Source organism: Acomys russatus, chromosome 24, assembly GCF_903995435.1.
Source record: "Acomys russatus chromosome 24, mAcoRus1.1, whole genome shotgun sequence".
NCBI lineage: Eukaryota > Metazoa > Chordata > Mammalia > Rodentia > Muridae > Acomys > Acomys russatus.
The window spans coordinates 21,684,026-21,710,482 of NC_067160.1; the positions used below are offsets into that span (position 1 = coordinate 21,684,026).

Here is a 26,457-nt window from a genome sequence, read left to right on the forward strand (position 1 = left end):
TTTTTTTTTTCAAGCCTCTTGACCTGAGTTTAATCTCTAGAACTCAAGTAAATGAGAAAGGGGACAAAGTTGTCCTATAAACACAAGTTTGCCAGGGCACTCATGCCTGCATACACCCACGTGCATCGCACACGACAACAGCAGTAAACAGTAATAACAAAACAAAGAAAAAGTGGCCCCAGTTTAAGCAATCTTAATGCAAATTCCTCTAGAAAACAGATTCTTTTTTAAAAGTTTTATTTACTTATGAAGTATATAGTTTTCTGCCTGCATACCAGAAGAGGGCACCAGATCTCATCAGAGATAGTTGTGAGCCACCCTGTGGTTTCTGGGAATTTCACTCAGGACCTTTGGAAGAACAGCCAGTGCTCTAAACCTCTGAGCAATCTCTCCAGCCCCATTAAACAGATTCTTATTCAGGGTAAATAGTTACTTAGCTCCTTTGCAGGTGTGCATGTTTATTCTGGTGCTCGGCTTGGGTGAGATGAACTGAGGGTCAAGTTTGTAAGGGTGCCATTGGGAATTCCCGAAATTTCCTGACTCTTTATTGAAGAAAGCTGAACATCCCATGGTGGCCACGTGGTGACTTTTCAGACACTGCCTGTTCCTGAGTAACTAACGAACATCTACAGGAATAAATAGAATTGCGAGCTCCCCCAGTTGCTTCCCACTTGGCCCACTTGTCTTGTATCTTTATTATTCCTAGACACATAGATGAAGTTTCCACCCTTTGAACCTATGTGAGAGGAATCTTGCAGTATGCATCTTCTTTTACTTAAGATACTTCTGTTTGAGATTATTGTAGAATATACTTATTGTTTGCTCTTATAAAAATCATTCTCATGTCAAGAAGTATATGGGTATTTCTAGTTTGGGGCTATTATGAATAATAGAGTCACAAACACTATCACTGTTTCCATTACAATAGGCATTTTACAAGTTATGTTTGAATTCTTTAATGTTGCCATTGCTTGGTTCATTTAATATCTTTTCTACTAAGTACCTTCCTACCTTACTTAATTATCTTCATTGTTAATACAGAATCTATTTTTCTTAAATTAGGTATGAAAGTCTAAAGTGCCACGAGGAATTGAGCTTCATAAAAAAACAACCTGTATCCACTTGAGTGGAAATTTCCTCTTTAAAGCATCTATTTAAGTTTTTCAGCTACCCAGATTATGTGTCTTAAATGCATAGTGAACCTGTCAAAATTCTTCATCTCTTAATGAGGTGAATTGTTCAAACCTGGAGCAAATATTTTAATTTTGGCACCATGATGAGTTAAAGGAAGAATAGCTCTCATGTCTTACTAAAGATTTGTTATCAAACTTATACCGCAATTTGCATAGCAATAAAAGGAGTCTGAGAATTAGCAAAAATGCCGTTTGTGATATTTTACGTAATTCTCTTTTTAGTTGACTGCTTTGGTATAGAAGTTGATGTAATAATTCAGAACTGAATAGAAACCTTGCCAGTGTAGATATTTAAGAATTGTGATGAAACTTGCTGTTTAATAATGCATTGTGAGTGATACATAATTTACTTTATATGTTTGTATGCCGATGTATTTGTGAGTATTTTTACGTTTGTCTGTTGAACTATTTATGCGTCTGTCAACACATTCACTGAAACATTCTCACAGAAAGAACAATAGAAGACCATGAGCTGGTGATTGAAGTGCTCTCTCATTGGGGGATGGAAGAAGAAAATAAGCTGTATCTTAGAAAAAACTATGCCAAATATGAATGTTTTAAGAACCCAATGGTGAGTGGACTCTCCTCTAATGGTTATGGAAATGACTGAGTCACTTAGCTTTGCTGTGCCAAAAAGCATCACAATAAATGAAAATAGAGGCTCTGATTTCTTATTCTAACAATGATGAACTAACATGATGCATGATCGTTCACATTCAAAGATAAAGTGCTTTAACATTATTGACAAAACATAAATGGAGATGAACTTGGTTATTTAATTTCAAAATATTTGGTAAACCAATTTGGAGATACTTACTGTTGCTTCTCTTCTCTGCTTTTTAAGACAGAAAGTCAGAGAAATTCTGGATTTGCTTTAGAAAATGAATTGTTGTAGGTCCCTAAGTGTTTTCCAGAACATTATAGTTTAATACACTTCATAGAATTAAGGAAAGTAAGGCATTTTCTGAAGTAAATTGGTGATTGTTGCGAGTGCTGTAGCTTTGCCAGACATTTAAGAGTGATATTTATCTTTCTTTAAGTTCTTTTATTTTCAGTGCACTAACTTCTGAACTAAGTAGAAATGAGGTAAAGAACAGTGCACTACCTGGTAAACACTACATTCATTACAGCTCTCTTTAAAAGAAAGTAAATGCATATTACCCTAATGAAGTGTGCGGATCTGGAGAAGTCAGAATCGCCTCTGAGCTCATTATTTTAAATTGTTTTTGTCTCTGCAGCCGTGGTGTATTTTTACACTAAGTTTTGGATAATTGGATTGAAACAATCCTTTATGAAAAATATATGATACACACCATAATAGAATATTTTCAAACCCTGGAAGACCTCTTATGTTCTCTTTTATTGTAACTTATTAATAGAAACATAATGGGTTGAGCTTTGACAAAGAAAATGAGAGTCCTAATAAAAATGAAATAGAATTAGATTAGAAGGAAAAGCATTTTCTTGTTGAGAGTCATTATCAAGGAATATATTTAAAAGTATATTTAAGGAAAGATGGCTTAGTTTACAGTTCTTAGTTTATTTATTTTTATCTAATTTATTTATCTATTTTTATCTAAGTTTGACATTCATTTCTGTAGATCTGAGTAGTGTGTCTTGACTTGGGTATGTTGTGGCAATTTTTTTTTTTTTTAAATCATCACAGCACAGGATGAATGGGAGAGCAGCTGTGGGTGGGGCTGGAAGCTAGCTGCTAAACATCTCTAACACACAGGTCAGCCCACCGCGGTGCCAGTAGATGGCTGTTGTCATCCCCTCTCCTGAAGGAAATAGAGGAGACTATATGCTTCCAAACTTTTCTTATCATGAAATTTACCTTGGGGAACCCTGGGACTTATTAAAAACACAGACTTCAAACCTACTGTCCAAACCTACTGAATCAGAAAAGTCAAGAACGAAGCTTGGGAATTTCTATTTTAAACAATTTTCTGGGGGTGAATTTTATGATTAAATACGTTTGGAAAGACAGTAGGTAGAAATGAGCTGCCTCTTGGCTTCCCAGCTGAGCCCCAGCTGTTACAGGTGCTGTGCTTTGGCTTTTGAGCCAGCCTTTGCCCCTTACTCCTGCGAGTCTTGACGTGCTGAGGTGGGTCAGGACTCTTGCAGTACCTGCTAACGTGGTGGGTGAAGGCATGACTGAAGTGCTAAGAGCAAACTCTAAACGCCAGGGCTAGAGACTCTCTGTGTGATTGGGATGTCAGCTTCTCTTAGGACACATTGCCACCTAGGTTCCTTGTAGGCCACGTAGTTTAGGCTTAGGAATAGCATTTTCCAAATCATTTTTAGGGGTTTAGGACATGTTGGTTTTAAGATATTTCACTTTAGGGTGCTGTATTGGTCATCATGGAGCCTTTTCTGGCATCAGTTTGAGATTAATTTAACTTGTATCTTTGGCCAGTATTTCTTTCCAGAGCACATGGTGTCTTTTGCAACCGAAACCAATGGTGACAGATCCCCTACACAAATCCTGCAGGTAAGATATATTCATTAAAATATGCAAGAACACAAAAATGAAAACTTTTATGCACTTCATACGTTTTTTAAAAAAATTTTGATCAGAGGTTTAAATGTCTGATTAATTTTTCCAGAAGATAAAAAGAAAAAATACTGAATAAATAAATAATTTACTAAAGAAATTAATAACATTTTTCTTCCTGATTGTAAATAAATTTCAACATTTAAAGAGGTTTTATGTAAGGGAAAAAACTTGCATGTGATTTGTGTTAAAAACAAAACAGAACAAAACAGTGCTGGACTGGAGAAATTGGCTCAGAGGTTGAGAGCACAGGCTGTTCTTTCAAGGGTCATGAGTTTGGTTCCTAGCAGCCACATGGTGGCTCATAACCATCTATGGTGAGTTATTGGTACCCTCCTCTGGCCTGCCATCCTACATGCAGGCACAATACTGTATAAATGATAAGTAAATAAATAAATAAATCTTTAAAAAAAAAAAGTGTGCATCCTTTGGGAAATTCCAACTTCCCAGTGTACTGCAGGCACTTTACTGGCAGATACTTAGTATAGGTTTTGTAAGAAATAGCTTCAAAATTATTTGAGAGAAAACACATAGCAGTTATATGAATGGAAGAGAAGGGGTATGCGATAGATCCATAAGCCACACTTCCAGTGGCTGTGGGGGAAATCCTGAAACAGTCTTAGCGTCTCCGTAAAGTGAACCTTACGACTACTGGGCTCATTTCTGTCACCCTGGCTGTTATTTGGGATGCTCATTTCCCAATGCATTGTCTTTGCTTGCAATCAGCGAACTGCTTTGGGTAATGTTATCTTTGATAGACTAACAGACCTGGCATCCTCAGTTGTTTTGCACAGGTTTGTTAGTGCCATTTAGGCTAAACCTGGGTATTCACAAGATCAAATCATAGTAATGGTCCTTGGCCCAGTATAGACAAGGCTGTTTGTCACAGATATGTTTCCTGTGGATTTTTAAATAGGGTACATCTTATTTTTTTAATGACTATAATGCTGCAGCGTCTCACAGAGGCACCCTTAGAGGGGTAGAACCCGAAAGCTTTGCCTGTGGGTGCTTTACTGATTTGTGGTGGGAAGGAGTTTTTCTTCCACCTCGTTTCCTAAACTGTCCTCTCCCATGATTCTCTTGCTTTAATAAATTATAATAAAAAGGGAAAATCACAGGCTTTAGATTCAGATAGCCCAGCACACGCCCTGACCTCTCCTCTCCACTGAGGCAATGTTTCTACTTTTTAAAAGGTTTCTTCTCTCTCTAAGCGTGACCCCTATGACTCTTCTTTAAAAATTTAATTGGTTTGGTTTAATAACTTGGAAAGCACTCAAACTAAAGCCCTACTTGCCTGCTTTGCATATCAATTAATTAATGGCTCATTGCATCAAAATTTTTTTAGTGATTTACTTAAAAATGTAAATATCTCCTATCAGCATTTCCCTGGATGTATTACAGGCCTCAGGATATTTTTACCCCATTTTAGTTAATGATTTCTGCTACTTTAAATTTTTCCATTTTTGCATTTGTGTACTCATAAGGATTTCTGTTTTCTTTTAGAAGGAGGCACTAATGCATTTTCACTGTCTTAATAAGGACCCAGTGTGGCCACTAATGTATGGCTGTTCTTTTCCTTTTCCTTTCCCTATCATCACATACCCATGGTCTCAGCTAATCACCTTCGCTTTGTAACAAGCTCTTCCCAGTCTTGATGGCTTAAGTACCTTCACGTTTTACCAGTGATTTTTCTGAAGCATAAGTTAGGGAGGAGTTTGCTGCCTGGGCTATATTTCTCTTGCCATTTGGCTCAGTGGCTGGGGCCTGAGAATCTCCTTCAAAGCTGGCTTTTTACCCTGTCTTTCCATATGGTCTCTCACCCTCCAGGCCTTTCCCACTTTTATTAGGCTTCTGGCCTATGGTTGTCTTGGGTAACCACAGGGTTTTGTTTGTTTGTTTGTTTGTTTGTTTTTAAAATCTGACATCTGGCTTCCATGAGTCAGTTCCTGGAAACCATCAAGCCAGGTCTCCATCTAGAACTGGTGGTGCTACTCCTGGTAAAATTTCTAAGGGTAAGATACTTGTGAAGACTCCACCTCTTTATGGCTCAGTGCCAAGATCACATGATCCCAATGCCAAAGAACATGGGGCATAGAAGATGCTGTTAAAATTCTCCTTAAAACACCAGCCTCCTCTGCCCACCTAAAACTAAAGTCATAGGAGACAAGGAGAGATTGCATGCATGTCTGTCTAGTGGTGGCAATCAGGATGGTGGACCTACAGTATACTGCATTACATAATGTCCCTTACAGACCAACTACTTGTGTGGGACCCTATAGAAAAAGATGAAACATATCAGGACTGAATGCACTAGATAATGTCCACTTTTAAGTATAAATTAAAGTAGGTGTGATTTTTGGTTTTCACCCATTTATTGGTTACCTTGAGTGTGTATTTTCTGAACAACTTTAATCTGGCACTCGTACCAGGTTTTTGATACAGTTATATCAAACACACATTGTAATCTCTGTGCAGCGCAAATGCCATTGATACTATTTGTGTTTGTGTCTGACGGGTAAAAGACACCAGGTGTCATTGCTTCCATAATATTAGGATTGCATCTAATGTGTCTTCCAGATGTTTTTAAGCTCAAGCACATATCCCGAGATCCACGGATTCTTACACGCGAAGGAACAGGGAAAGAAGTCTTGGAAGAAAGCTTACTTTTTTCTCAGAAGATCTGGTTTATATTTTTCTACTAAAGGCACATCCAAGGTAAGCCAAGGTGCCCTGGTTTTGCTAGGAACTATCTATTAGTTGTAAGATAGCAGGCTCAGCTTTGGTATGGTGACTACTCTTGTAGCTGATGTCGAGTTAGAAGTTTGTTTGAACCCCAGTCGTCTGCTCTTAGACTTTTTAAAGGTCTTCAACCTTGCTTTACACGGAGTCTGCCTACTCTGTACAGCATTCCTGGACTCTGGGTGCTCTTACTCCCATCGCAAAGGCATCAATTCCTCCTACTTCTTCCTCATCTGAGGGTGCAGATTCGAAACTTAACATGATTTACACTTTTTCTTTTCAAAAACCATTTCATTTGATGTGTATGTATGTTCCGTCCCTGAGTATGTGTCCGTGCACCACATGCGTGCAGGACCCTGTGGAGGTCAGACGTGTCGGGTCTCCTGGAACGGGTGCTATAGAAAGTCGTGGGCCACCGGATAGGTGCTAGGAACTGAACCCAGGTCCTCTACAAGAGCAGTAAGTGCTCTTAGCCACTGAGGCATCTCTCCAGTCCCTACACTTTTTTTAAAAAAGTCTCTTTTATCTAACCAGTCTCCAGAGGCAGGCAAAATCTGCCTTAAGACTTGAAGATAATAGTATTTTAAGTGTTGGGTGTATATTGACAGCCTGCTGTTTTTCTAATCCACATAGCAGGCAGGAGAAATGTCTCAGCGAGTAAAGGCGCTGCCTGCCTAACAACCTGAGCTCAAGATGTTTGAACTGACAGGTGTGCGTGTGTGCACCCATGCGCATGCTCTATGCTCCCCTGCTAAACACCTGGGATCTTGTTAAAATACAGATATTGATTCAAGGGTCCTGGCGTGGGCCCTGAGATTTTGCATTTCTAACAAGCTCCCAGGTGAGACAGGTTCTGTGGTTCAGTGACCACACTGCTAGTAGCAAGGATTTGGAGAACAAATGCACTTTTGGCCAGTTTTGATTATAGGCAACCCCAGAATTAAGCACTTCTCTGAGTTATTAACCTATCACAGAGTCCTACGACCTGCCGATTTCCCATGGCCAGCTCCCAATCTCTCAGATTTTCCAGAAAGGAAATAGCTGCTCATGATTTCCCTTTGCCCTGACAATCCGACACATTCCATCCCAGGTAATTTCCGTGCACTAGTCTTCTCTGTTCAGGCTCCTTTCCTTCTGTGAAACGAGATGGCCACACAGCCTGCTGTCAGCACACAGATGCGAGGGGTGGGTGTGTCAGAAAGGAGCAGATGCTTGCTTACTCTTTCCCCCATTTCTGTCTCAGGAAGCCAAACGTCTTGCTGTGGCAGAACCTGCACTTGACACTGAGATGAGGGAGACACTTTGAAAGGCCTTAAAGGCTTTCACTTTTCTCTTCTAGACATGATGGCTAACGAGAACAGGGAACTTAAAACAGGAATTTGTCTGTTACCAGAAGTAAAATTATGGACAAGTTGCCACTTATCAATTTAAATGAAACTGTATGCAGCTCCTGGTTATTTAATGATATGGCTATTTCCTTTCTTTTTGTTTTTTTTTTTTTTGTGATGTTGCCCTGGAATATTGTTTGAGGTAATTTTTTTTTTTTTTGGTCTGAGGTATAAATTGTGTAGTTTGAGAAATGCAAAAGATATTGTGAAACCATGCATTAGTTTCAATGTTCACATATATGTTTTTTTTTTTAAGGAACCACGGCATTTGCAGTTTTTCAGTGAATTCAGCACTAGTAATGTTTACATGTCACTGGCTGGCAAAAAAAAACATGGAGCGCCAACTACCTATGGATTCTGCTTTAAGGTACAGGCTTAATGTTTTGATAGATGAGCAAAGCAAGCCTCAGCCTTTTAGGTAAGCTTGAATTTCCCTCCATTTCATTTGAAAGGAGATAGAGTTCTCTTATGTATAGGAGAATTTTAGTGGCTTTTATTTCAACAGGTGTTACCTTCGAGATATACATTAACAATAAACAATGTGCTGTGGCCTTCTAGCCTAACAAAGCAGGAGGGCCCCGGGACCTGAAAATGCTCTGTGCGGAAGAAGAGCGGAGCAGGACGTGCTGGGTGACGGCCATTAGATTGCTCAAGGTAATCTCTCAGGCAGGGTGGCGGGGTGGGCACCTAGGAAATGCTCTGACATCCATAAGTGTCTAAAGACACTTTAATTTCCAAATGTGAAGATGCTGTGCTGATCTGTGTGGCTATAGGAGAAAGAAGAAGAAGAGGAAGAATCATGGCCATCTTTAGTTCAAGAGATAAATATTCAGAACAGAGTGGCTTACCCTAATCTCTATGCCTTTTGTGTGTGTGGAGCAGGAAGTATTCTGTTTCTAGAAATGACTCATCTTTATCGTTGGGAGTCTTATATATGTAGTTAGCCTGTGTAGCATGTCTCCTGTATACAACCTAGCCTGGGTTTGTACAATGACCCCAAAGCCACAGGGAATTTTGTTTTTAAAAGCTTTCCTCTTAGATATTGCAATTGGAAATTTTTCATGTTCAATGTGTGTGTGTGTGTGTGTGTGTGTGTGTGTGTGTGTGTGTGTGTGTGTGTCTGTTCTTTGAGAATTTCCTAAAACATCTTCTGCTCATTTGATGACATTCATCATCTCTCTCCCAACTCTGGATCCAACCTACTTCTCTTCCAACTCAACTTTGTAAGCTTCCCCCCACCCCCCACCCCCGCCCCTTCTTTGTAAAGGCTAATTTGTGCTGTCCAAGTATTCTTAGATGTCTGGCTTCCCACCGGAGCCAGGTCGACACTCTTAAATGCCACTGGCCTACCTCTCCCAACAGCACTCCTCTATCAACTGCTTTCTGGTTCAACAAGTACAATTGAAATCATTGCGTGCATTTCATGTTGAATATGTTTTTGAAGCCTCCCTTGCGTTTCATGTTGAACTGAAAACTCTGGAAGTGTAATTTGTTGACGAACTGTTTGAAAAGAGTCAGAAAGTTCTAAAGGTAGACTGAGAACACAGAAGACACAGAACTGATTTGTTTCAAGTTGTGTTGGAAAGATATAGTTGGAAGCCATTGAAATGACTGAAAATTAAAGGAACTTGTCCCAAACATTATGGCCTGAGTTTGATCCTAGAGACCCATGTGGCAGAAGGACCAAACTCAGTCCCACAAGTTGTCCTGTGACCTCCACATGCATATGAGAACACATGCATGGGCTAATGCATAGACAAACATACAATGTACATATATATATGATATATGATAGAATGCATGCAATAATTTTAAAAAGAACTTTTATTTTTAAAGTGTATGCCAGTAAATTTGTTACAACCTTAATTTTCTATTTATAAAAATGATCAATCATTTTCTTTTTAAAACACTGATTTCTCATTAATAATTTAGAAATTACAAGAAATACTTTTCACCCAAAGGGGCACAACCCAAAGAATGTGCTTGCCCGTATTAGTCAGTTTCCCATTGTGACTGAAGTTCACAAATACATGGTTTACCGCCTTCTTAAATCTTTCTTATGAAATGGAAGTTTCAGCAATTTCTGAGATACTCTTCCTAATTCATACCTGAGAACTGGTATGATTTGCCAATATATAAATGATGCATATTATATTGTATCATGTACCATGTGTTATACTAATTATCATCTATATGGAAGGTATGGTTGCATAACATACTAAATGTGATAAACATAAATTATTCATATTAAGATAACCTGATAAATTTGAACTCAATTAAAACATTGAAAACTACAAAATAAAGCTTTCTCCTTCACCTAGCATGACACCCATGTGGTTCTCTCTACTCTGTTGTGTTTATTCTGATCTCATTCATACCCTGGGTGCCAGGATAATGTTAACACATTGTAAAGACAGTAAAAACAGAGTAACAAAGACAGGAAGGAAAACAGGACCCAGAGCATTAGCTATAAACCAAGAGAGAAGCCTCCTTCCTCCCCTGTCTCAGAAAAGGAAAATGGAGATACTTGAATATTCCAAACAAGGCGTAGTTTTCTCTCATTTTCATTTATAAATACACCAAAAAGGTGGCTTTAGTATACACTTAGTTATTTTGTAGTTTTAAATTATTTCCTTGAGTTCAAATTCATCAAGTTATCTTAATATGAACAATTTATGTTTATCACATTCAGTTTGTTGTGCAACCGTGTCTTCCATGTAGGTCTAAAAGGAGATAATATTTTCTTTTTTTAATCATTTTATTTTGTACATATACATTTATATTATTACACTTATATACAATAGATTACCTATAGCAAGAAGAACCATGACATAATCAAGAATTATATAAATGTTACATTCTTAGTGTTTTGGCTATTTGTATTTGACAGCCTTGAAGAAGACATCTTGTCTTCAAAAACCCCAGAGACATGCAGAACATAGCACTTAAAAATGTTTTTATTACTTTAAATGTTCATTGACCATGAGACAGGCTAACTCCTGGCAACACCCAGCCTACCTCAAAGAAGATGATGACTATCAAAGAACCTCCTTATGGAGATGGCTTCAGATGAGATAATATTTTCAATAAATAGTTTCTCCCGGGCCCTGGTAGCCACTGATATGAGCTGCCTTTATGAATTTGCCTATTCTGTGATTGGAATGATATATGAACCCCTCTACACTAACATTTGCTTATCCACTGGTGGACATTTTGGTTGTTTCTATATTGTGACTGGTGGTGTGTTTGAACCACTGGAGAGATAGGACATATAAGAGTATGCCAGCCGGTTGGCCTACATAGTCTACAAGCTTCCGGTCCAATGAGAGACCATGTCTCAATAAAGTAAAATGGAAAGTGATTGAGGAAGACACCGGACATGGACCCCTGGCTTCCAAACACATGCATGCCCACATATGTGCACTCATCTACATAACAAATCACATGCAGAAAAGAACATACACATACACCTAACCTAAACTGCATAGGTGACATTCTTTTTCTCTTTGGAAAAATACTCTAGTTCCTTAAAGAATCGTAGAAAATCTGTGGCTTAGAAAAGAGAACAATTGCTTCCGTTATTGTGCTGTATCCTGGTTGTGTCAGCTCTTTCCATTCCCGGTCCCAGCAATTAGAACTCGGCCAGCTTCTTTCTAGCCCACTTTGGTGCCTATCTGCCCCTCCATGGGACAGGCAAATGTTGAAGTGACCCATGCCCTACCTCTCGGCCAGAGTTAAATGCTTTCTAAAGACCCCCAGCAGCACAGAGGCACTGACAGGATAAAGGACAATACATCTTTGAAGAAAGCTGTCTTATTAGTGGGTAGCTGGCTTTTCAATGCTGATGAATAAGAGGTGGCCAAGCAGTGTGTTTCTTGGGAAAGTGTTGGTTTGAGGTTACAATCTGTTCTCTAAAATGAGTGTGTCTAGGAATTAAGCTCCTCTGCTTTCTTTATGAAGTTACTGTTGGCTTAAAGTTAAATTTCATTAGGTCCCATTAATGTCAATCAAACTTTAAATTAAAAAAAAAACCCAAATTTTAGGAATTGAGAAATAATTGGATAAAGGAGTCAGCATGGAGGATTTTTACACGAACGTGGGTTTATATTCATGTTAAAATAAAAATCTTGAGAACAGTAATTCTCCTATTCCTCTCTGACATTTTTTTCTAATTACCAAATATATTCACTTTGTGGGGATTACTTTAAGGAAATAGTTTTTAGTGTAAAAATAGCTGTTCTGAAATGTTTACATAGATTCATCCTGAGAGTAATATTTGACCCCTTGATCCCGTGTTTTCTACTCAATCTTCGTATTGGACATGACAGCACCCCCTTGTTTTTCTATTAGTTCAAAAAACAATCTAATGCACATGACCCCTGTGACCTGGGCAGGATAGAGGTGTCTAAGTATTGTGCAGGCAGACAAGTGTGTCATAAGCCTACACTTGCCCTTAGGAGGCAGCACAAGGTACAGGAGCTGGCCTAGGCAGGCAAAGTATGTGAAAGAAAGTAGGCCCCTGCTGGTTTTTCCACAGCCCAAGCTGTGCTCTGACCGTGGGGTGTGAAGGTGAGGTCTGGTCAAGGCTTCCCAGGTTGAAGAGGCAGGTGTCGTGTATCTGATGCTTAGATGTCAGCCTCTCTTGGAGTGGAGTCGGTCATTCTTCTCTTCAAAGTGGACCAGACACGAAATGATGATCATCACCTTGGAGTTGATGGGGGCTTATTCTGCTTCCCCAAAGTTGGTGTCTATACATTTCATGCCTGCCTACACCTTCTTGTCCACATCCTCACTCGCTGCTCAGCACTGTGGCCTCAGATGCTGAAAGAGCTAGTAAGAGGTGGGGATTGCTGTGACAAAAGCTGAGGCCAGGAAGAAAGTAGAGGCCTACATTAGAATCCAGAGGCTAGGCCCTAGCGGGTCTTCATTATAGCTCCTTGCAATCACCATATTGGAAGAATGTGGCAAAATAATTAAATAGAGCTGCCCATCCTATTGCTTTCTTTTCTTTTCATTTTTATGTTATGGAGAAGTTTATTATATAAGCATGGAAGAAGTGGGAGGGGCACCCCAGAGAGAAAGAGAGACAGGAAGAGAGATAAAGAGATAGAGATAGCAAGAGAGGAGAAAGAGATAAGAGAGGTAAGAGAAGGCAAGAGAGGTTAGCGTGCTTTCTTTTCTCCAGTGACGTGACAAATGTAAGGGGCGAACATGCAGATTCTTTTGCAGACATCTCTAGAGTGAGCTTGCTCATAGTTGGTATGCTTGTTTGCTGAGCTAATAAGCCTGGCCTACTTTCTCATGGTAGCCTTCTTGTTTAGTCTATGTGAAACTGTCTCCTGAAAGTAAAGACACTGCTATCACTTACCTTCTGGGAAATTGAAACCCTCTGTCTGAAATCCAACTGATTCCCTACTACTTTGCCGCATGAAGTCAAAACTAAATGCCTTAAGAATATTGAAAACAAAAACAAACCAGAAATGTCGAAAATGAAATAAAACAAACAGAAAAATGGACTAGGGAGATACCTCAGTTGATGAAGTAATTTTACAAGTGGGAGGACCTGAGTCACTAGACTCATGGTATCCCCAGAACTCATGTGAAAAGGATACTGGCTTGAGGACTTGCACTTGTAATACCAGCGCTGGGAAGACAGAGTCAGACTTGGGGCTCGCTGGTAAGCCTGCCTTGCCTATTTTGCAAATTCTTGGACAGAATATGACCCTTTGCTAAAGTCAATGAATTAAATAAATAAATAAATAGATAAATAAATAAATAAATAAATAGAAGAAGGTGACTTGGGAATGACACCTTAAGTTGATAGATCTCTGGATTCCCCGCCCCCCCCCCCCACACACACACACTGGAGAATGGGTCAGACATAGGCCTGCATGCACATATGGACAACATACTCCTAAGGGTTCTTCCTCATACGACCAAGTTTATAATTTGCTTCATCAACAAAACAGCCCACCAGTCAGACATCAGATGGACTGAGTTTCTCAGTGCTACTTAGGATGTGTAATGTTTTAAAAGTATCATTGTTCCCCAAAGGATAACACCTTTTCCAACTCAGCTTTATAACTAGGCAGCGTTTCATATCCTACTGCAATTAGGCACCAACGAGAAATGTGAATTTTAGATCTCTGTTCCGGTGAGCTTTACTAAAAGTTTTGGGTCTAAATGAAAACACTGCCTTACCAACTAAGGACAGTACATGCAGTAAACAACGAACCCCTACCCAGATCTAGCCAATGGACAGGACATTCTCCACAGTTGAGTGGAGAGTGGGGACTGAATTTCACGTGAACTCTGGTGCCCCATATTTGACCATGTCCCCTTGATGGGGAGGCCTGGTGGCACTCAGAGGAAGGATAGCAGGTTACCAAGAAGAGACTTGATACCCTATGATCATATACGTGGGGAAGAGGTCCCCTTCAGTCACAGTTATAGGGGAGGGGAGTAGGGTGAAAGTGGGAGGGAGGGAGGAATGGGAGGATAGAAGGGATGGGATAACAGTTGAGATGTAATATGAGTGAATTAATAAATAAAAAAAGAAAAAAGAAAACACTGCCTTTATAAATGAATTTTTTTAAGGCTCTAAAATTAATATTTAAAAAACTTGGTTGTTTGCTTGTTTCAAGGAAATGTTATCCACACATCCCTCCCTTTAGCCTTCCTGGTTACTCAGCCCTTCTGGGTCTGTGGGTTGTCACATGGTTTTCCTGTACTACAATGGCTAATAACCACTTAAATGAGCACATGCCATGTATGACTTTCTTGGTCCGCATTACCTCATCCAGGATGATTTTTTTTCTAGTTCCATCTACTTGTCTATAAATTTCATAATGTCATTTTCTTAAACTTTTGGGTAATATGCCATTGTATAAATGTACCATATTTTCTTTATCTATTCTGTAGTTGAGAGATATATAGATTGTTTCCAGTTTCTGGCTATTATGGATAAAGCTGCTATGAACATAATTGAGCAAGTATCCTTGTGGTAGGATGGAGTATCTTAAGGGTATATATTCAAGAGTAATATAGCTTTGTCTTGGGGAAGATCCATTCCCACTTTTCTGAGGAACTTTAGTATTGACGCCCATAGTGGCTGTACAAGTTTGTGCTTCCACCAGCAATGGAGGAGTGAACCCTCTGGAAGAGGGGGAGTAGGGATTGTGAAAGCCAGAGGACACCAGGAGAGCATGTTTCGAGGACTGAATAAAGCAGGGCTTATGGCGGCTCACAGAGACTGCAGTGGCAATTGCAGAGCCTGCCTCAGTCTACCCTAGATCCTCTGTACTGTAGTTGTCAGCTTGTTGCTTTGAGAGGAATTCCTAAAAAGTTGGAGTGTGGGTGTCTCTGACTCTTTTTCCTGTCCTCAGGACCCTTTTTCTCCTACTGCCTTGCCCAGCCTTAATATGAGGCTTTGTGCCTAGTCTTACTGTATCTTGTACTGTGTTAAGCTGATGTCCCTGAGAGGCCTGCTCTTTTCTAGAGGGGCTGAGGGGTGGATTTTTGGGAGAGGGAAAGTGGTGGGAAACTGGGAGAAGGAGGGAGGGGATGTATGTATGAGAGAAGAATAAATAAAAATTAAAAAGAAAAAATAAATTTTTATATTGATATCATATAAGTAATAAAAGTGTTAATATTCAGTGCGCTGATATCTTGAGAGCTTTTTTTTCTGTCTGTTCCTTAGTATGGCATGCAGCTGTACCAGAATTATATGCACCCATATCAAGGTAGAAGTGGCTGCAGTTCCCAGAGCATGTCACCCATGGTAAGGACCAAGGTTTTCAATCTGGTCTCTATAATTACATTACTTAGTGCTGCATTACACTAAGCATAAATGTCTTTATACTTTGCCTTATGGTCAAGTACAGTAATTCTGCAACATTTTCATGTAATGTTATAAAGAAGTTGTGTTTTTGTGTTTTGTATTGGTTCAGTTTCTGTAATTAAAAATAAAACACAGAAAAAACAGGAAGCATTCAATGAAAGCCAATAGGTTTATGTGTTAATGTAAAAAGAATTGAAAGACCCATGTGACCCTATTAATGCCATTATGACATATGAAGATTAGGTCATAATAAGATAGTGTGCAAAATATTTTTTTCTTGGCGCTATGTGGGTTATGCCTAAACAACCATTGGTTTGGGTTGTACAGTTATAAACTTCTTTCAATATTAATTTAATATTGTTATTGCCAAGTAACATAGTTATTTAGAAATTTGAAGGTACATTATAAATATCTAGGCTTTTCTGTGTTCTGACTTTTTAATAATAAATTTTTTGTAGGTTTTAGGCCCTTAAAAAGCCAGACGCCTTCTAGGAAACCACAAAACTGGAAGTTAAAGTCTAGGCCATGCGTGACATCAGTACAGAATTACTTGCTCTCCAACTGTCCCTTGGATACTTGTTTGTAGATACACACAGACACATGTTTTGTGCTTTCTCTAGAACTTAATTTCAGTTTCCTGTACATGAGCACAAACTCTTTATTTCTCATGTAAAGTTTGCATTCTGCTCCTTCTGCTGTGCTCCCTGATGTTGAGTGCGTTCAAAATTCAAACATATGTGCCCGTGGTACGAATTAGCCAGTGTAAATTTTTGAAATATGCATTTCCACTGAGGTTAAAATACATTTTTCATGGCTGTGACCAAAAAAGGGTACAGGTGTCTCCCATGTCAGGTAGCAGATGAAATGCCCCATTCTAGGAACGAGGCATGAAATGATGCTGATTGTGGTGCCTGGTAGAACTGCAGAGAAAAGCTGCCTCAATTCTGTAGTTATGTTCCTTTGAGTGCTAAAAAACTAACTTTCCATATTCTTACAAGCCTTAAAATAAGAAAATAAGCAATATAATGAAATTTATAAATGCAATCTCTTTAACGTGAATGTTTTTACAGTTTGGCAGCTTTCTTTTATCTTTCAATCCACATGTATATAAAAAGCATAGTGAATTTTATTATCTTAATCCTTTCCTAAATCCCTCCAAATTTCTTTTAAAGTCTGAAGTGATTAGGATGAGTGTGTTAAGAGCAACTAAGCATTTGGAAGCAATTACTGTGTAATATCCTTTTAGTCATAGGACAATGCTATAATCAGACTCCTTTTGCAGTTTCATCACTGTCATTAGCATGAACTATGGGGGTCACTGCTACCTTTGTCTGTTGAAATGGTGTAATATGGGAACTTGCACACTATGGGGAACTACAGCTGGTGGCTAAGGTGTATGTGAGATTTTAGTTACAGTGATAATTGATCACTATGTATATAGGAAGACAAACCCCATAAATTACTCTTGTTCAGTATGGTGACTAAGGAAGGAGAGAGGTTCAGGTCCTCAGGAGTGGAAAGGACCTGTTCATGAGGTGGGGGGTTGTGATCAGAAAGGGCAGTGTTTATGGCTTTTATGTATGTGGTTTTTAATTCCTGTGATGGAAACTTAGAAGATGTGGAAGGCATTTTGTTTATTTATAGGCAGCTGTGGCGCATCCCACATTATTATGGAAACATTAGAGGCTTAACAGATGCCAGGCCCTGTCCCCCACCTTAGCTGCTTTTCACTCAGGGACTACTTATAGGAAGTCTCATAGAAAAGATACACATTTAAAGGCATATGCTATAATTCTTTTCACCTTATACCATAATGAACATCATTGCTGTAAAGCTGCATATAGCTACCCCTCATTGGCTCTGAGACAGGAATCTGTAGCCGCCATTTCCGGAGACCAAACATACCTGGTTTTTTACAGGGCAAAGTAAGGATTCCTGTGAGTAGGGCCTGTTGATAGGGCCCTAGCTGAAATGGGGAGACAGAGGAAATCCACCTGTGTCCCTTCTGTTCTCCACTTCTGACCCTGACCTGCACATTCTACACATTCTTCCCTGTACCTCCTACTTTGTGGTCAATAAAAGAATCTTAGAGGAGACACAGCATGCCAGTTCCCCCTTTTACCATAAGCTGTCTGCATGATTTTGGCTACTCACTGGTTTCCTACTGTGCCAGATAAAGGGATTACTGTATAGTCTTTGAGGACTATTGTATCTCTACTGTCCTGTGGCTCTGTAGGAAGGCGCTGGAGTGACAATACAGGAGAAATTCTGTGCCCTCTTGGCAACAAGGGGCCTACAAATGTATCCAGCTCCTTCGAATGAGATGGTGGATTGTGGCTACTATGTGCCTGGTAGTTAAAACTCCTAGAGTGACAGGCATAGTATGCAAACTGCACTATGAGAGGGTGCATCTGATTTCAAAGTGTGAGTTGTAAAGCCCATGTTAGTCCCAGGCCTCTTGTTCTTTGGAATGAAAGCAAGGCTCTTGCAATTGTGGACTGTTTCTTGGGGGAACGTCTCATGCATCGCCCAAGAGGAGTGTGTGAGAAAAGGAGGCAACTATTTGAGAAACCCAACCAGTTCTGAATGTTATCAGCGTTGCTTTCCTGTGTGAAGGAAATCGAGCTGAAAATGACCTTTCCAGTCTGTCAAACACTGCTTCGCTTCTATTTCTTTGTCCACTAAAGGTAAACTATTAATTTTTCATCCACCACCTGCCATTCAGTAGAGACCATTTGCTGTATTACTGTTCTCCCACGGTGTAGTTACCATAGCAAATAAAAGTGTTCCCCGCGTGTCTTACAATCTCCTTGCATTTGCCAGATAATTATGAACATGGGATCTTGTTTTACATCCTTGCCTGCCATATTGTGGAGGAAGAAAAAAAAAAAAAAAAAAAAAAAAAACCAACCTGATTGTGTTTCTCTCTCTTGCCTGACATCATTTTTATGTTATCAGGAACTTGAGAGGGCAGAACCCATCTTGGCATGTGGAGGTAGAGATATTATAAGGATCAAGCTATCATCAGGATCGAGGCCAGTTACTCTGTGGTTGGGGCAGGTGGATGATTTTCATTAAGGTCGGGTCCACAGCCCAGCACAGAAGATCACCGGGTGAGAAGGGCAAACTAAAGTGTGACAGCAAATAGAGATTACAGAGACAGCATCTGGCAGAAAAGAGCAGCTGTCAGTAATCAAAAGCCCTGCAACAAGCCGGAGATTGCATGCGGGCCTCAGGAGTAGAGGCGAGCCGTAATAAGACTGCAGCTCCTCTCACATGTCTTGAAGAGAAAATATCAGATGCTAATAAACAGGGGTATGTGATGCAGTGATAAAGGAACCCTAAATTTTTTTTTTCCTGTGGATAAAAGCTTTGCTTGAAGCTCACATGTGACCACCGTTGGTTGGCTGACTCCTTAGAGGAGTAAGAAATGGCAGTCTCCGAAGGTCCCCACATGCAACCTGGCTAGACTTTACCGTCATCACCCCACTCTGGCTCTCACCCTTCTAATAGTTAATGGAGAATAACTTAAGTATTTCCATTTTGTGCTGTTTTTTTTGGGAAAGTTTTATATCATTTTCTGGACTGATGCAAACTCTTGAATAGAGCGTTTGACAACTATTTCTCTTTTCTAGATTCTTGACTTTGAGGGGCCACATACTTTTAAGAGATTTATTGTGAAATTTAAAAACCTCCCAACATGAAACTAAGATAAAGGAATTGGTTGATTTATTTCAGAGAATATGAAAAAAAAAAAAAAAAAAAAAAAAAAAAAAAAAAAAAGAAGAAGAAGAAGAATTAACCAAAAAACCCAATAGCCTTTTCATTCATTCATGGCAGTCTTCATTCTGTGGTGCCATCTGTATGTAGTTTAGTCTCATGTTCATAGTTCCCATTTTTCCATGTGTCTCCTCACAAGAGAAAATGATGATGCATTAAACACAAACATGTCTGTATTATGGAAATATCTGAATTACTATTCTACTAAATTTTACTTTCTGAGTAAAACCAGAATCAAGGCACTAAATCTTAAAAATAGATGTTCAAAAACAAAGATGTTCAAGGTTTTTTTTTTCCATTATAAAACACAAGGACTTTTATTCAACAACTATGATATATTTTAGAATTTTAACACACAGTGAAACAAAAAAACCCAAGTATCTCAGTACGTTAAAATTCATGACATTGTACTCTATGGGCTTGGGGGACAGTAAATCATATTTCCTGGAATTCCCACAAGCTTCAAAATTGTGTTTATTTTAAGGGTATTTCTAATGATCTCCACACTATTATATTTTAATAGCTAAATTTATGGTTAAAGAATACTTACATTAAAAATTAGTAGTAAAAATAAAATATGAATACCAATTCTAAGCATATGTGCCTTGACCTAATTACATCTTACATAGCTATGAGGTTTTTAAAAAAAGCTTTTTATTGATTCTTTGTGGGTTTCACATCATGCACCCCAATCCTACTCATTTCCCCATCTCTTCATATCTGCCCTCTGCCCTTGCAACCTTCCCTCCCACAAACAATAAACCAACCAAAGCATAGAAAACACCTCATTGTGGAAGCTGTATTGTGTCTCAGTGTGACCCACAGTATATCCTTTTGTGGGCCTCACACCTTGACTGGACATCACAGTAGAGCTGGCTGTGGTGGCATGGATGCAGGTGAGCTGGTCTGAAGGGCATGAGAGTGGGAGAGCTGGCCCTGTCTCTTGCTGACTGCAGCATTGAGTGAGCTAGCTGGGGCAGTGCTGGAGAGCTTGTCCTGGTGGTGTGGATGCAGGGGAGCTAGTGGGCTGATCAACTCAGCTACCACCCAGGTCCAGGGCTTTGGGCTGGCCTACTCTCACATCTACCCCATCTATGAACTGTTGGAGTGTGTGCAGGAGAAGGAGCTCCATGACTCAGGGCAACAAGAGGCTATCTGAGAGGAGTCCTGGTAAGGATCCAGTACTGATAGTGCAGCAGAATCCAGAGGCCTTGAACCACACCAATGACTCATTGCAATGAACATTTGCAAATAAAGATGTGTGGAGAAAAGGGCAACCTGTGGGACAGCTATGACTTTTATGAAGAGCTATTCCAGGCCAGAGAGATACCTCAGGCATTAAGAGCACTGCCTGCTTTCCATAGGGCCTAGGTTTGATTCTTAACACCTGCACGATGATGACCCCCCCCACCCCCCCACCCCAAATCCTAACTCCAGTTCTGAGGAAGCCAGTCTCCTCTTCTGACCTTCTCAGGCACTACATGTGTGTTGCAAAGACATAAATGCAGACAAAACACACAAAACAATAGGCTATTTCATAAGTAGTTGCACTGGACATTTATTGACAAATCTTAAAGCTTAGAAAGGTGAACTACTGGATCATTTCAACAAAGAGAGTTATGTCTTGCTCAGGAGTCATTTTGCCATCTTCTTAGAAACCATGAAGAAATCCATCCATTCGGCATTTCCTTCAGTTTTCTTGACAGATAACCTCCGGACTAACGAGTGTTGACTCACCATTTCACCTCTTCTGTATGTTTTAACTTTTAAATTTCTGATTAGCCACACTTGGAGCACAGCTTAGAGAAAGCATTGGAGGAAGCAGACTTACTAAACACATGGACCTATTTTCTCCAAAGGAAGAAAATGGCTGATGCCTGGTCACCCGGAAGGCTGGAGTGGATGTTGTCCGGCGACCTGTGATCTTTCTGCTGTCCTATGGAGCCAGCCCTCCTGAATCCCCCAATATCCTGAGCTTAGTCTTTCAGGGAACAGAACCCACCCTTATGAAAGAGCCCCATGTACTTTGCACTGTTGATCGACTCAATAGAACCGATTTTTGTTGAAACAGTCACAGATGTTTTGCTACTTTGCAAGGGAGTTTCCACGTAGCTATGCCTAAAGCTTTGCTGTGATGGTTGATTGTCATCTGGTAACCTCTTTCCAAAGTGTTACTGTGCTTAGCTGTGTAAGAAAAATAAACCATGAGGTCAGACCCTGCCAGTTTTGACCCAGTGCCTGCTAAAGTGGTACTGACTTGGGCTTTATTCTCCACCTTGCATGTATTGCCTCCCTGCTGGCCATGACACTTGAAGGGTCCCTGATAGGATCCCCATCCAGAGTTGACACATATGGCCAGGAAAACATTGAATCTCACTGGTAAAATATATACTGATCGTGCAAATGTTTCTGCTCTATTGTGTGTATTTTTCAGAGAAGCATATCGGAGAATTCTCTAGTAGCCATGGACTTCTCAGGACAGGAGAGCAGAGTCATAGACAACCCCACTGAAGCTCTTTCGGTTGCTGTTGAGGAAGGACTGGCGTGGAGGGTACCAATAGCTTCATTTTTTCTCAAGTGTTTATGATTTGAGTCATTTTAGGCAAGAGGTTGAGTTTTATTTTTGTTCCTTTCCTTGCTCAGAAAAAAGGATGTTTACGCCTGGGGAATCACGGTAGCCCCACTGCCCCGTCTCAGAGCTCTGCTGTGAACATGGGTATGTGTGCTCTCACTTTGTTAACCAGGTGATGGAAAATCAGTTCCTTCATCTGTGGTCACATGGGACAGAATGGGGATTGCATACAATGAAGAGCCATGATCACGTCAGAGAAACCTTTGTCTTTCTTCAGCTATCCATCGGTCCCAGCCATGGTTTCACCACAGAATCTCTCGCGATGAAGCTCAGCAGCTGATTACCCGGCAGGGGCCTGTGGATGGGTAAGTTTGGTATTTGCACTTTGAGTGATCATGTTTGGATTTTCTTCTCTATGAATGATAATTACTTAGCACATGCTACGACATTTTAATATTGGCTTACCACAAAGCAGAGGTACCCACTATGTTCTATATGCATGGTTGTCAGTGTATTCTATCAGTGTTTACTATTGGTACATAAATGACCAAATAACAGGATACTTTATTTTGGACCAATGAGCATTAATATCCATTTTGTTTATATGAATTCTATCATCTCTGACACCAATGTATGAATGAGGATAGCCAAATCTGTTTGAGGTTTCAGCACTTTGGTTTGCATATATAATAGATATGATCCAAATATATTTCATAGCATGATGTTGCCCTAAATTGGTTTTCCCCAATGATTTATTTATATATTATGTTTATAGTGCTCTGCCTGCATGTATACCTGTATGTCAGAAGAGGGCATTAGATCACATTATAGATGGTTGTGAGCCACCATGTGGTTGCTGGGAATTGAACTCAGGACCTCTGGAAGCACTCAGTGCTCTTAACCTCTGAGCCATGTCTCCAGCTCCTTGCAACATATATTAATTGAGAAACTTTTTCTTGTACATTTTGAATTCTTGCCTCATTTAATATCTTCATTGCTTTTTCTCTGAAATAATGTGTACCTATAAAATTACTTTTTGGTGATCATTTCTAATAGGTATATTAGAGTATAAAACGAATTATGGAACATTTATAATCAGCCTTTTCTGTTTCATTTGGTATATTTCATCCACTTAGTATAAATTCCAGCCAGATTTCCTCATCAAATGCAGAATAAGTGAAGGGGTTGTGTTGGTATTTGAAGAGGAAAGAAAGCAGCCCTGTTTAAACAAGTGCTGTTCACATGTTGCATCTGCAAAGGTTGGCTTAAGATGTTGATGACATTGAGCTCTTTTTGATACTGATGCTTAGATAAAGATGCACATTTACACATTCCATTAGGCTCTATGTAGACATGTGACTGTTTCTCTACATCAAGCAAAGTCCTTGTGGTTACAAATTTGATGAATTGTAGACTTACCTAGAAGAGACCAAGAAATAAAATAAATGATAAGTACTTACATAAGTGTTTTAGAGGATTACAATTCCCTTACTTTTGATGTCCAGCATTTGTAAATTAAGGGAAATAATTGAATAAGGAATAACATATGTTTCTTTAAACATTTTTGTTCTTCTTTATTTCTTTGCAAAGATGTGATGGTGCCAAGCAGCCCACTAGATGGTAGTGCTGATCTTCTTGGGATGAGAAAAGAACTACATCTTTCTTCGCCACTGAAATGCCCTTTTGTCCCATCCCCCAGTGACGTAATCACTGAATCTCACACAGTACACATGAAATGGATGCTCTCAGCAGACACTGGCTGCCTCTTTGCCCAGGCACAGTGAGATTAGTATTGGAGTCAGCATAGGGACGTTTACACAGTGTGCTTGCCAATAATTAATACAAAACAGGTTTTGCACAGCACTGCCAGTAAATTCAGATCCCTGCCTGGTAGTCTTTTCTCCTTAGGCCATTAGGCCTCATCTTGCTTGTCTAGCCTGACATTATAAAGGTTTTCTGCTGGACTCTTCAAGGTTAAAGTGCACATTGTTTTGGGTGTTTCTTTTGCTTAAAGCATCTTTATCTAAACATTTCACAAACAATTTCGAGATTTATTTGTTATACGATAATCATTTCCTTTTACTTAAGTCCATAGCGGTAGAAACAAGAGGACCCGTTACAGAAGAAAGCTAAAACTATTTCATTCCAAATAATTTCCTCCTTTCAGGGGCCTGTCGTGCCCCGTCAGTGAAAATAGCGATGTTCATTCTTTGTGATGGATAGCTATGGGAAAGTACCTAGTTTTTCTCAGTGAGAAAAGGACATAACAGTAATTATTGATGTCACTTTAACATTATATTGGCAGTTGTGAATGCACAACCTGACGAAAGGTTTGTGTATTCACCATTCTACATTCCATTAGTGTAATGATAGTTTTGGGTTTGCAGTATTAATTTAATACCTGCTGTTTGCCAAGCTAGCTAGTCTTACCCATTGGCCACGCAATTAAGGAGGCCCTGACTATACCATTTGCATGTATGCTTTCCTGCATTTGTACTCTATGTATATTTCTATTAAATCTCAGTATACAGAGAAACAAGATAAAACTCCTTCTTTCTTTTTAGAGTTTTCTTGGTACGGGATAGTCAGAGTAACCCCAGAACTTTTGTACTGTCAATGAGTCATGGCCAAAAGATAAAACACTTTCAAATTATACCGGTAAGTAACTGTGACTTCAGGTTTGTGTATTGGAGATGTTCTTAATGCATATGCTTTGGAAAACATTGGTTTTCTTTTGTTCCTTTTATTAAATAGAATTTGGGAGCTTGTGCTTTGACTAGAGTTAACTTTGGCAGAAATGGCTTTATGAGCCTGAATTAATATAAGAAATACAGGAATTGTAAAAATTAAATTTCCCCCCTTTCCACGAAATATGATTTAGCAATATTGCATAGACCTCATGCCACCTATTGTTAAAGGCCACTAAAAAGGCCTTCTCCTGAATGTCACTAACAGATTTTAAAAATCAATGCTTAAAAGCCCCTTGTGCCTCCTCCCTCCTCTCAAAAATATTTGCTTCTGCTGATGTTTCCTGCTACGTTCTCTATAGCCGTGATGAAATCACAGTGCTGCATAATTAGTGGGCACTTAAATAATCCTTTAAAAATATTTAGCATAGGTTGCTTTGATGTTTCTCTTGCATTGCTGCTGTGTGTCTGTCTGTGTTCATGTTTCTGTGTGAACACTGGAATCCTACAGAGTAGCAGAGATGTGGTTCATCTTTAGGAAGGTGTTTCGTTGGACTGCTAGAATGCCGGTGATTGCTCTTGAGAGGCCTCTTTCTGGATTATTCCAATAGCTGTCTAAAGTGTCCTCCTTGCTTCTTTAACTATTTTTATTATGTGGTCAGCGACCCCAGCAAGTAGGAAGTGATTATTTTTTTTTAAGTGGAAACAACTCTAAGTGAAAACATTGGAGTTTTCCGCTTGGCAAAGAGTACAGAATCCTCACTGCGGGTAGGCAGTAGCTGTGCTATCCTAACTCTACAGAAAACTGGGAAAATTAAGAGAGAAAGAACCAGCCTGCTTAATCAAAGAGTAGATACTGCTTTTAGGTGCAAGTGATATTACTAGGACGAGTAGCTATGATGCTGTTTTCATTGTCCTTAGATTTATATACTTGTTGATTTAAGCTTATAAAAACATAGTATATAGAAGACTGTACTTGCTGTTCTGGGCAGTTTATCCCTTCATGATTATTATTATTATTCTATCTTTTTACTTATTTGTTCTTTGGTTTTTCCTTTTACTGGTTTGTTGCTTTTCCTCTTGAAGGTGGAAGATGATGGTGAGATGTTCCACACTCTGGATGAAGGCCACACAAAGTTCACAGACCTCATCCAGCTGGTGGAGTTCTACCAGCTCAACAAGGGAGTCCTTCCTTGCAAGCTGAAGCATTACTGCACTAGGATGGCGCTCTAGCCAAACTGACTGTGACTCTTTACACTATAGAAGAAAAAGGATGCAAAGAAGAATCTTTAAAGAAAGAGATCACAAGGCTGAAAACGAATCGTGGTGAAAAGACTATTTCACCTGTGGGTTACAAAAAGAGGTCATGCATTGCAAAGTAGCGAAGACTTGGATTCATGTTATACTCATTACTCAAAATTTATTAGTTAAAATTAAACCTTAGTTTAAAAAAAAACAGACTTGTTTGTATTCTTGTGTGACTTTACACTAATATAGTGTTTTGTTTAATGTGAAACTTTAAGCACTGACTAGTCTTTAGTGGCTACGGAATTCTTACCATGAAATATGAAAGAGAAACTGGGGGTGGATACACAGGGCTTGGGAGGACATACTTATAGAGTCAGCACGGATCAGCAAAGACACAATGGTCATGAGTTCAAGGCCATAAGTTCAAGCCCCAGCTGTGCTATGTAGTGAAAC

At 39.5% G+C, this 26,457-nt stretch overlaps 1 protein-coding gene across 4 annotated transcripts in view; it reads left to right on the top strand.

Moving 5' to 3' along the window:
* Grb14 (growth factor receptor bound protein 14) overlaps positions 1-26,212 on the top strand; it is a 104,032-nt gene extending 77,820 nt beyond the window's left edge. For all 4 annotated transcript variants that reach the window (XM_051166977.1, XM_051166979.1, XM_051166978.1 and 1 more), the window contains 11 exons: positions 1,643-1,764; positions 3,613-3,687; positions 6,328-6,465; positions 8,134-8,244; positions 8,436-8,531; positions 15,577-15,657; positions 21,932-22,048; positions 22,141-22,213; positions 22,347-22,434; positions 24,634-24,727; positions 25,843-26,212. In XM_051166977.1, the coding sequence (XP_051022934.1) occupies positions 1,643-1,764; positions 3,613-3,687; positions 6,328-6,465; positions 8,134-8,244; positions 8,436-8,531; positions 15,577-15,657; positions 21,932-22,048; positions 22,141-22,213; positions 22,347-22,434; positions 24,634-24,727; positions 25,843-25,989 (1,142 nt within the window). In that variant the 3' untranslated portion in view covers positions 25,990-26,212. The remainder of the gene's footprint in view (positions 1-1,642; positions 1,765-3,612; positions 3,688-6,327; positions 6,466-8,133; positions 8,245-8,435; positions 8,532-15,576; positions 15,658-21,931; positions 22,049-22,140; positions 22,214-22,346; positions 22,435-24,633; positions 24,728-25,842) is intronic.
* Positions 26,213-26,457: the final 245 nt, after the last annotated feature.